This window comes from Mustela putorius, unplaced genomic scaffold, assembly GCF_011764305.1.
Source record: "Mustela putorius furo isolate JIRA1106 unplaced genomic scaffold, ASM1176430v1.1 tig00003834_pilon_pilon_pilon, whole genome shotgun sequence".
Taxonomy (NCBI): domain Eukaryota; kingdom Metazoa; phylum Chordata; class Mammalia; order Carnivora; family Mustelidae; genus Mustela; species Mustela putorius.
The window spans coordinates 28,025,752-28,038,101 of NW_025421987.1; the positions used below are offsets into that span (position 1 = coordinate 28,025,752).

Sequence of the window (12,350 nt, forward strand, 5' to 3'; positions counted from 1 at the left end):
TTAACTCTCCACTTGATAAAATGTTAACAAACTCCTTTGAAAGTCATAATACTAAGTTTGTAAGAAAGGAAATGTCCCAGAGTCCCCAGATAAGAGGAAAGAGAGTTGAACTTGTAGTAGTAGTCCAGTGATGGGCAGTCTCAGAGGGGGGCTTGTGATAGCTAGAAGGCAATACCATCAGCATTTAGGTCTACAGAAATTGGAAAAAGAAATTAAACACAATACTGAGATCCATCGGAGCTCCTGGCTGGCTCAGCTGGTAGAGCACATGACTCTTGATTTCAGGGTTGTGAGTTCAAGCCCCAAGTTGGGCAGGGAGCCTACTTAAAAAGTAAACAAAACAAAACAATGGGACCACTGAAGAGCTACATCTTCAGTGAAAGAACAGTCAGGAAAAAAACTCAGTTCACCAGTCCAGGCAGATATGGGTATTTGTCCATCCCAGCCTGGGCTGTCAGTGGGCAAAAACCTCCCTTGAAGATTCAGAATAGCCAGGGGCGCCTGGGTGGCTCAGTGGGTTAAGCCTCTGCCTTCAGCTCAGGTCATGATCTCAGGGTCCTGGAATCGAGCCCCAGATCAGGCTCTCTGCTCAGCAGGGAGCCTGCTTCCTCCTCTCTCTATGCTTGACTCTCTGCCTGCTTATGTTCTCTGTCAAATAAATAAATAAAATCTTAAAAAAAAAAAAAGATTTAGAATAGCCAGCTTGCTCCCAAACTGGCCTGAAGTTCAAATTTATAGGTGCTGGTCCAGGAAACCATAGTCGGAGAATTAATATAAAAATAGTACCTAACCATGAACACTCTTGAGCAACCTAGCAGAAGCAAATTCAAAAATGATCTGGAAAAGGGACGCCTGGGTGGCTCAGCTGGTTAAGCAGCTGCCTTCGGCTCAGGTCATGGTCCCAGCGTCCTGGTATCCAGTCCCACACCGGGCTCCTTGCTCAGCAGGAAGCCTGCTTCTCCCTCTGCCTCTGCCTGCCATTCTGTCTGCCTGTGCTTGCTTGCTCTCCCTCTCTCTCTCTGACAAATAAATAAAATCTTTAAAAAAAAAAAAAAATGATCTGGAAGGACTCATTCTTCAACCCATGAGGGTTGCACAGGCTTCCCAAAGATGAGGCCCTATTGGAGGTAAGTTCATACTCCAAAATCCCCTAAGACTCCTTGAGGAAAAACTCAGTAAGCAGTCATATTTAAACTTCAGAACATCAAGTAATACATTATAAGCATGGTATATTTAAACTGATTAAATACGTTAGTTAGGAGTGCTTGGGTGGCTCAGTCATTAAGCATCTGCCTTCAGCTCAGGTCATGATGCCAGGGGCCCGGGATCAAGTCCTGCATCGGGCTCCCTGCTTGGTGGGGAGTCTGCTTCCGCCTCTCCCTCTCCCTGCTATTCTGCCTGCTTGTGCTCTCTCTCTGTCAAAAAAATAAGTAAATCTTTTTTAAAAATGTTACTTATGCATCTTTGCTCCACAAGCTTCTACAAACTCTAATCGATCAATATATAGGATCAAGAGGAAGCAAAGGCTTTTATTATGTATGTTCGAAGCATTAGATGTAAAACTGTTTAGGAATTTCCAAGAGATTACAGGTTTGACAAGAAGAATCATGAGCAGGAAATATCATGCATGCACAGAGAGTTTGCATCAATGCATCAAAAAAGACAAAACAACTTTTGGATTAGCTTTAAGTTCAGCAGTTTAGGCAACCTTGTGAAATTCTGTATATAGCCACTGTTAATAAAACAGATTAAAACCCATGTCAGAGAATTAATTCATTGCTATCAATTTATACATTTCAGTGACTAACAGCTATGACTCAAACTGCTTGGCAGCAGGAGTCTTAAGTACATTTAACCAGGGGTCCCCACACAATTATCGGAGAGTCACCTGACAACAAAGCAATGCATGTTTTTAAGAAAGAATTGTAAATGAAATACAGAAGCTTCCCCCATCGCAACATAAAACTGAATTTTTGCAACCTTAACACTTGTTTCTACACGGACTTATGCTACACATTTTGTGAAAAGTCACGTCCAACATGGGGCTTGAACTCACTACCTCAAGACCAAGAGTCACGTGCTCTACCAACTGAGCCTACCGGTAACCCTGTAACTCTACACATTTAGTAAATCACACTACTTCCAATTTTGTGGGAAAATTTTGTTTATGAGTAAGAAGTTTTAATATTATGTTTTTACCCAATGGTTATTTTTTAATGTATTCAATTCCCCTTGCCTTTTTTTTTTTTTTTTTTTTTTTTTTTTAAAGATTTTATTTATTTATTTTCACAGGCAGACTGGAAGGCAGAGTGCTCCCTTTGGAGCAAAAACTCGATCCCAGGACGCTGGGATAACCTAATAACCACTAAGGCGTCCCTCAATTCCCCTTGCCTTTATGGACTGATTTATGACAGCAACTGAGTTATGAAGAGAAAAGTGACAAGGTCAACTCCAAAGCTTATGCTTTTAAACAAGATTCAACATCTTTTATTTACAATTTTGGATATACATTAATGATCTTATACAATTAACTAAATCTAGTAACAATGGTGAAGATGGAACATAAAAGACACAATTCCAAATTTTAGTTAGGTTGAAATACATTTTCACTAACTGAAAGGTATGATAAACAAGCAGCCATTATAAAGTTATAGACTGTATGTCAATTCACTTAAAATTGAAAGTCAGCCACACACACAGCTATAGGAACAATGGGAAATTTGCAAATGCAAATATTACATATGCAGGTATAATGCATGCATGGCATCACATTTAGTCTTTATCTTTTCAGCCATTTTTTAAAGTAAACTGGAATAAATATCTTAATAATATATGTACATCAAGGCACATTCTTTTCTTGTGCTTTAGGAATGATTTACTTGTGATTTTGCTTATATCTTCATTTTTTATACCTTATATTAGCTTCTAATACCTAAAGTAAAAAGTTTAATTTTAACAATTATAGTTTGAGTGGTAGTTTCCTACAGGAGAGAAATGTGGCATCTCCCCAAGGTTATTTTGAAGGTCAGAAAACTGGATAGCTTCTAGAAGTGGGAATTTAAAAATCAAACACACAAATTAATAATTCTCACATAACTTTTAAAAATAATTTCAAAAATTTGGTGGACCATAATCAATTAACTTCTTTATATAGTATACTAAAATGAGGGCTGACTTGAAGACTTTTCAATATTCTGAAGTTACTTGACAATTATACAGTATCCACACAGGACCACTGTAGAGGTCCGTATTGCTATCCTATTTCTAAATTGCAGTTTTTCAACAAAATTGAACGATTAAACATGATACAAAAGCTGCAAACATACCAAATCTAGTTTTAATTTGTTCATTCTTCAGCAAAAGAATGAGTTTTTTTTCATTCATTGTCCCATGTTATCAAGGAGAAATTTCCCACCAACAATGTTTAATAACAGTGTCCTTTGCTCATGGTCAATTTACTTGCCTTGAAGAGATAGTATATAGTAAGGCTTTAATAGGCATTTCATGCATTTTAATGGCATTTTAAAAAATCAGCTATTTACTTAAGGGTTCCCCATCTAGGTTAAGTATACTGTGCAAACTTGATTACAACATGTAACTCATTAAGTGCTTTAAAATAGAATAAATCCCTGACTTATAAGGGGTTAAAATAAATAGTAAGTCAAGAATCACAGATTTGAAGCATTTTAAAAATGTAATATACTTACGCATCCTACTAAAATGCTTTATATTAGAATTTTTTTGAACCTATAAACAGGGCAAATGAAATCACAGAACCTCTCTATTTTGAGAATAAAAGAGAAGAAGATCTGACTAGTGCAGCCTTTTAAACTCAAAGTATATAATAATGTCAAAATGCAAGTGAAACTATACAGTTTTTAATTTAGTCCAGTCCTTTATAAACATTAATTCATAAAAAGTACACCATGATAAACCATTACCATCAAGTAAATTTGCTTTCAATTCCTTTACAATAAATGGATTTTTCAATAGAACCCATTAGCCAGACAAACCGTTCAGAAATTCAAACATCACCAAACAGCCCAGAGCCTTGACCTACAAACTTTGGGCAGACAGTCACACACTGCAGTGTGAACAGATGTTCTGTGAGTTCAGTACACATGGGATGTCACTTCTTTGATCTCCATCGCTACAGTCACTCTGCTTCCGAAATGTGTGCCACCTCTACTTCAACAGTTTGAATAGCTTCTGCCACTTCTGAGAGCTTCTGTCCTTGCTGTTGCGCCAAAACATAATTAACCACTTGCATAATGCTTTGGTCAGAGAGCGTAGATACTGATGGACACTCTTCCGTAGCCGCAACAGCTTCCAGTGCTTCCATGGTCTCTCCCGTCACCACCACTGTCTCCAGTTCTTGAGGACCACTGCTTTCTTGTTCCTGCATGTCTGCTGTTAAGATACTAACAGCATGCTCCACTTGAGTTCCTTGGTTATGAAACTGAAGGGTATCTTTCTCCAGCATAATTTTGCAAGGCACATAATCTCTGTGGAATTTAGTCATATGTTTACGGAGTGTTCGAGCATCTATGTAGGCTTCACTACATACGGGGCAGACATAGGGCCGTTCACCAGTATGTGTTCTGACATGGCGTTTTAGAGATCGGGCATCAGCCCAGGCTACTCCACATGTTAAGCATTCAAATGGCTTGACTCCTATTAAAAAAGAGTGAGGGAGACAGAGAGAAGTGTGTGTGTGTGTGTATAAGGTACAAGTAACAAAACATATTTAAGTTCCCTGATAAATAATGCTTTTAAGTCCAATAGCCCTTTTCTATCTGGATTACGGCAGTCTTTACTCAGGATCTAATGGTGTACCTTAGAATGAACAAGATTCTGCTATCTAATCTCTCCACGGGTGTTCCCAGAAGTAGAAGTTACTGAGAGACAACTTCTGATTTTCCATGCACAGACTCATTTAACCTTCCCTGTGATCCTATAATATTAGGATAAGGTAACAGAAGGTTCCAATAGTCCAGTTCAGCATAAAAATGTTGACCTAGGGGCGCCTGGCTGGCTCAGTGGGTTAAAGCCTCTTTAGGGTCCTGGGATTGAGCCCCGCGTCGGGCTCTTTGCTCAGCGGGGAGCCTGCCTCTGTTCCTACTTGTGATCTCTGTCAAGTAGATAAATAAAATCTTAAAAAAAAAATGTTGACCTAGAATATTAAGCTCACTAAAGAAGGAACCTACCTATGTACATAATAACTAGGCACCCAGGTTTAGGATCACCTCAATCACTTGAGTAAGTATCACATAATATGGGGATTCAACTCTTATCAAAGGAAGATGAGGTAACAGGCAAGAAGGTTGGTATAAAGGTTGGTATAGAGAGACTATTAGATGTGCTTTTCATTCTACTTATATATATACATAATATTAAGTACAGTTACCTTCGTGGTTGTTCATGTGTCTCCTATACTCTCTTAACTGAGTGAATTTTCTTCCACATTGTTCACACACCCGTTCTAGGTTCTGCTTTGCTCTTCCTTTTTTCCCATGCGTAGCTTTCTTTACATGCCTTCTAAATAATGCTTTCTCATAAAATTCTTTGCCACATATATTACACCTATAATGGGGGTAAAAAAAAAAAAAAAAAGAATTTTTTTTCCCAAAGCACAAGCATCCAAAAGAATTAATCCAAGTACATATACCATCTCAAGTAAGTTCAGATCCTGCTCAAATTTACTACCTGTAAGGCTCAGTGACAGAATGAGACTTCACATGAGAATACCAATCTTTCTTCCAACTATAGCACTTATCACAAAACTGGCACTGGAATGGCTTCACACCAAGATGTTTGTTCATGTGCTGACGAAGATCTCTAGCTTCAAAGAAACTTTTTTCACATCTGTAATAATAAAGTTCAACCAATCAGATCACTTTATTCTTTTTTTTAAAACAAATTTCCAAGACTCAGTATACTAATGGGTTTCTAGAACTCTACAAAATGATGCCAATTTAAAACACAAGAATTTGTTACTATTCCAATCTTGCAATAAGGTTTCAGGGCTTTAAGTTCTTTTAGCTCTGGAGTACTGGAAACATTTTAATTTTTTAAAAATTTTTATTTAAATTCTAGTTAGTTAACATAGAGTGTAATACTAGTTTCAGGTGTACAATATAGTGATTCAACACTTCCATACAACACCCGTGCTCTACAGAAGTGCACTCCTTCATCTCCATCACCTGTTTGATCCAATCCCCTACCCACCTCCCCTCCAGTAACCATCAGTTTGTTCTCTACAGTTCAGAGTCTGTTTCCTGGTTTGTCTCCCTCTCTCTCTTTTTTCCCTTTGCTGGTTTATTTCTAGTACTAGAAACATTTTAGAAGAACCACGCAAAGCTCTCAAAGGCTATAAGACATTGATTTTCTTTCTCCACCTAAAATCTCCGCTTTTACCCTCTCCCTTTCTCTGTTCATGTATTAGGAGTAGGCCACAGTGTTGACCACAGATAAAATGAAGCAACTGCCTCAGGCCTAAGTCAATCAGAGGACGGGCATTCCCTTGGCCATAATTCCTGATTAGGGATAATCAAATGACTTAACCAGATCTGATGGGTGTGGATCTCAGCACCTATATATAGGAATTACCAAAAAAGCAGCTTGGTGATTTAGGAGTTGAGAGGATTTGAGCTGAAACCATTGCGACTGCCTTGTCCAGAAAGCCTTGGAGACATCAAGTGTTGATGAGCATGAATCTCGTTTACCTTAAACCATTTGGACTCCTAAACTTTACCTTTCTTTCAAGCCAGTTTACATTGGGTTTTCATTCACTTGCAACTAAAAATCTATTGATAATAAAATCTTTGTTTTATAATAAGACTGATCAAAGTGATATCAGCAAATATCCAGAATCAGCAGCCCCACAAGCCCACTATTCCACAAAAGCAGTAGACAAAACTGGCCTAAACTATGAGAATCAATTTTACTGGAACTCTGGAAACTGAATAAAACTGTAAAGCAACCAGGCAAACATATAATAGTAAAATAAATCGTTAGATGTTGGTAAGAGGGCTTTGTAGGGAAGGAGAAGTCTGCTGAAAACATTTAAGAGCAAATGTATTTGCCTCTGCCGCACAGGGCAAGTGTGGTTGGTTCAAACACTATACAAACCAAGGGCTTGGGAGAAAAGGCTAGGGAATGAAATGGTGGTGCATTAGGGGCTTTGAAAAACTCTTACATACTCCCAAGAATTGAGAAGTCCATGTACTTGCCCAGGGCAACACATATTTAGAGAAAACCTGAGAAGGCATGTACTTGCCCAGGGCAACACATATTTAGAGAAAACCTGAGAGGGCCCTAGGCTCTCATCTCTGGCTGACTGCACAAACAGGAAGAGAAGGCCAAGACAGAGTCGTACAGCCTGGCTGAATGTGAAGGCATTCTGGAGTAAGACAGTGGTGATGTCTAATTGCACAATGTACTAAATGTACTAAAAGTCAGTGAATTGTACACTTTAAAATGATGAATTTTATGTTAAGTGAGTTTTATCTTGATTATAAAAGAGATTTCAGGAGACTTTGGAAAATAAAAAGAGGGAGAAAAGAGAATCTGAGATGTATAGCTGACAAAATTATAAGACATTTAAAATGTGTATCATAATGGTTTATGTATCCATTGTGAAAGGATTCCTCCTATTTAATTAATTCACATATCTATCACATCAGATATATATGTGTGTGTGTGTGTGTGTAAGTTCTACTCCTTTAGCAAATCTCAATTATATAATAGTGTTATCAACTAGAGTGACTTCAAGTATCTTTTTTTGGGAACCTTCAAATATATTTACTAAGAACACAAGGAAACTGATCAGTTTACTAATATTAAATACTTACTGAGTACAATGATAACCTCGAACCTCAGGCTTTGGCTGGTGTTTCTTTAGGTGCTTGCTGAGTCCAGAGCCCCTGTGAAAAGACTTTCCACAAACTGAGCAGAGGTACTTGGACTCACCTATAAAAAATAAAAAACACAACATAAATCAAACAATCAAGTGTTCTTCCAATAGAACAATTTACATCCTACTTTGGAAGTTATTTTATCAAGGGGACACAAAAGCTATTACATTTGGCAGTCATCTACTCAGAAGAACAACAAACAAGGTCAAAATCTCTATTTCCTCTCAACTACAGTACTAGCAAGGTTACTACTACACAAAGAATGTCATGTGCCGGGCAGCCTGGGTGGCTCAGTGGGTTAAAGCCTCTGCCTTCGGCTCGGATCATGATCCCAGGTTCCTGGGATCAAGCCCCACGTCAAACTCTATGCTCTGCAGGGAGCCTGCTTCCTCCTCTCTCTCTGCCTGCTTCTCTGCCTACTTGTGATCTTTCTCTGTCAAATAAATAAAATCTTAAAAAAAAATTAAAAAAAAAAAAAGAATGTCATTTACCTGTATAATCATCTGGAGTAGTAATATAGAGCTGAATGCAAATTCTAGAGCCACTATACCCTTCTCTCAGAGAGAGAGAGAGAGGGAGACGCAGAGGGAGAAGCAGACTCCCCACTGAGCAGGGAGCCCAAAGCAGGACTTGATCCCAGGACCCTGAGGATCACAATCAGAGCCAAAGGCAGATGCCTGAGCTACACAGGTGTCCCATCAACTTTTTAAAATCATGACCATTTCTTTAAGTGCCTGGATCTAAATTATGCATAAATTTTTAAAAAGATTTTATTTATTTACTTGACAGAAAGAGAGAGAGATCACAAATAGGCAGAGAGGTAGACAGGGGTTGGGGGGAAGCAGGCTCCCCGCTGAGCAGAGAGCCATATGCGGGGCTCGATCCTAGGACCCCGAGATCATGACCTGAGCTGAAGGCAGAGGCTTAACCCACTGAGCCACCAGGCGCCCCTAAATTATGCATAATTTAATACTCAGTACACTTTTTTCTATACTGAGGAAAACAATGAATATTTTTATCCCAGTAAGACAGCTCTAAAACTAGATTTAAGAAAACCTTTAGCCTTACTTTCATTAATAAAAAACTGCATACATAGAGCCATTAGTATATTGATATAATTTCGAAAATAATTATAGCATAATCAGTGTAATAGTAACTTAAGAGTATATAATGTGTAACTGTCAATTATTTGTCAATACAAATTTCTTATTACCTGTGTGAATACTCATATGTTCTTGAAGACTCCGTTTGGTAACAAATGACTTAACACACAGTTCACACTGGAACTGCTTTTGTGATTGATGGAGACTCTGGTGTAATTTTAGACCATGCTTATAGATGAAAGTCTTTCCACAGACCTGAGACAGCACAGGTGTTTAAACCGGTAAAACAGAAAAGAGAAGTCAGGGCTGTTTCTGAAGAATGAGGAGAGAGAAAGTGTATGCCATTTTAAAGAAAAAAACTTATGAACAAAATGACAAACTGAAAGTTGAAACAAATGTCAAGGATATTAGCAGACTGATCATCTTCTGACTCAGTACTTAACAAATATTGCTACTTTTATTACAGCCAGGTGATCCTTGGAGGAGCTCAAAGCAGTACAAAAGACCCTCACAATATCTTTGTGTGACTAGTAAACAGTATACCTTACCTATTAAAAGAGACATGAGAACTTAATCAAGAAAATACACTAATTTCTTGCTACACCGACTAGAATAGTGCTTCTCGAATTCTGTGATGAAGAACGAGGTTTTTTTTTCCTTTCTTCAATCCATTTTTTGTTAAATATGATAAAAATGTCACAATAATTATTGTCAATTGCTATGACAATTTCTAGATGTCTACTCTCAATTTCTGTACTTATCTTCCATGGACCACACATTTTGAGTAGTTCTACATGAAAAGACCAGAGACCCAGTTAATACTTACTTTCAAGTCTATGAATAACATGATGCTTAGGACATGGCTTCTAAAGAAATGAGGGGGCGGGGGAGTGGGACAGTGAGTGACACTATACATAAAACACAGCTGACTATGTGTTGATAACTACTAAAGCTGGATAAAGGGTACATGAGGGTCTATTCTATTCTCTTATAATAAAAAGCTAAAAAAAAAAAAAAAAGAGAGAGGATCATTAAAAATTTCACTGGGGAAAAAATGGATCATGCTTATATACAAGGCTATAGGGCCTATTAGAAAATTTTCACTGTTTCAAATAGCCCTAAACTGGCTAATCACAGGATTCTTTGCTTAGAAGTTTTATTTGGGCATTTAATAGTCTCAGTCCTCAGCTCTAAAAAGCACACAGCTTAGGCAGGATTTTTGCTAAGGAGATTTGTTTAAACCATGGGTTCCTTTTCAGTCCAGACTGGTCCTGTTGAAGGTTAAAGGGATGAACGGGATGATGAATTTGTTATTCTCACCCAGTACATCTTCTGAATCTTAGTGAGTTGCATGTGTATCCTAGTAGATTAATTTCAAATTACAACAAATTAAATAGCAAATGAAAGAACACAATTGGGAAACACCCTTAATTCAGGCAACTGAAAAAGTCCTAGAATTCTCTGTGATATTTTGCAGGAATAAGGGTGACTCCAGAATAAGTCAGTATTATCATCAGTTAAGTGCAAATCTTCTTTATATAATAAATTAAACTTCATGGCCTTACCTGGCACGCATGTGGCTTTACACCTGTATGCTTTAACATGTGTATTCGAAGAGAATATAATTTAGGTAATGTCCTTCCACATATGGAACATATAAATTCTCGTTTGGTTCTCCCCTTCTCAGACGATGTTCCCGATGTCTCATTAGAAGTAGAATTGGAAGAGGATGAAGTGGGTGCATCTTTTCTGGTATGTCGAATAAGATGTGCTCGCAAGGAAGCACTGTACTGAAACTGTTTTTTACACAACTACAAGAAAAGTAAATTCCATCTAAATGTAATTCTGTAACAATGTTAAACTTGACTATTTCAATTTCCATTTTGTTATAATTATACAAATCAATAAACACATACCCTAAATAAAAAACAATATGCTAAGTATCAGATACAAAGATGAAAGGGGTCAAGACCTAGCCCCTACTCTGGAGGTCTATAATCTAACCACAGAGGGAGTCAAGGAAGCAATAAAGAAAGGCATCAAATGAGGAGACCAGGTCTGTCTAGAAGGAATGGTAGGACAGAGAGAGATAGTACTTAGTACTCATTTGAGTAGTAAATATTTATATGGAGGAAAACTAGGGGTTAGAGAAAGGAGAAAGATAAAACTGTAATGACCCTTAAAATTCTTTTGGTCTACTACTTTTCTGCCTTTTTTCTTTTTCTTTTTTTTTTTAACTCTCTTATGATGCTTATTTTGGTAACTCTAAGAAACATGAATAATGGATGAGGGCTCTCTCCCTTCACCCCTCCACTCTACACCTATGCAGATGCTTCTTATTATCTTACTTTTTTTGACCAGTTTTCGTGTTCACATTTTTTCAATGATGTAGTTATTACTACAGCTAGGTCATATAGTACACTATGATTCTCTTTCCTTTTTTTTTCTGTTTTGCTTATTTCTCTTTATATTTTCTGCTAATTCATCATCAAACCCTTCCCTCAGTTAATCTACTAAGAGCAGACTGAAAGACATCACCCTAAGAAAGGGATTTCTGTCAAGGCATTTTGTCCTGTTTCAACCTGGACTGGTTGTTTCCTATGCTTGGACTCTGTAGAATTGGACCCCATGTTTCCCAGTTCCCAGGTCTTGTTCATTTTAATGGAACACCTCTGCCAATAAGCTTCTTGACAAAAGGCGTTTGGGAGGTAAAACTTTTGACACCTTGCATGTCTAAAAATGTTCTTATTCTACCATCACAAATAACTGATAATCCGGCTATTGATTTTAAGGTGGAAATCACTTCCCTTTAGAATTTTAAAGACATTATGCTTTTCTTTGTCTTGTAGTTTCCATTATTGCTGCTGAAAAGCCTGAAGTCATTCTGACCTTTATCCTTTCTATGGGTCTTTTTCTGTATCATTATTTATAAGATTTTTTTCTTTATCTCTTGATTTGAAGATTTTGTAATTTATCTTGACATACATTTACTTTCATCCATGGTTGTGGGAATTCAACATGCCCCTTTTCACAAGGAAACTTAAGTTCTGATATTTTTCCTTAATGCACCAATGATTTCCTTCTCCCCATCTTCTGTTTGTTATTATTTGGATATTAGACATCCTACACCAATTGTCTAAATTTCTTTACTCTCATTTTCTAGCTTGTTTTTTGCATCATTTTCTGAGACATTTAGTCTATTTTCCAATTTTTCTGAGACTTTTATATTTGTGGATCCCCCAAAGTTGCTCCTTTTTCTTGAAATATTTTTATTTAAATATCTTTTTTTTTTTTTTAAAGATTTTGTTTATTTATTTGACAGACAGAGATC

The 12,350-nt window shown here is 37.3% G+C and overlaps 1 protein-coding gene across 1 annotated transcript in view; it reads right to left on the reverse strand.

Moving 5' to 3' along the window:
• Positions 1-2,458: 2,458 nt before the first annotated feature.
• ZBTB11 (zinc finger and BTB domain containing 11) overlaps positions 2,459-12,350 on the reverse strand; it is a 31,074-nt gene continuing 21,182 nt past the window's right edge. Inside the window, exons 6-11 of the mRNA XM_004771976.3 lie at positions 10,585-10,830; positions 9,130-9,274; positions 7,854-7,971; positions 5,707-5,865; positions 5,408-5,583; positions 2,459-4,674 (exon numbers count right to left, since the gene is read on the reverse strand). Coding sequence (XP_004772033.1) covers positions 4,157-4,674; positions 5,408-5,583; positions 5,707-5,865; positions 7,854-7,971; positions 9,130-9,274; positions 10,585-10,830 — 1,362 coding nt within the window. The 3' untranslated portion in view covers positions 2,459-4,156. The remainder of the gene's footprint in view (positions 4,675-5,407; positions 5,584-5,706; positions 5,866-7,853; positions 7,972-9,129; positions 9,275-10,584; positions 10,831-12,350) is intronic.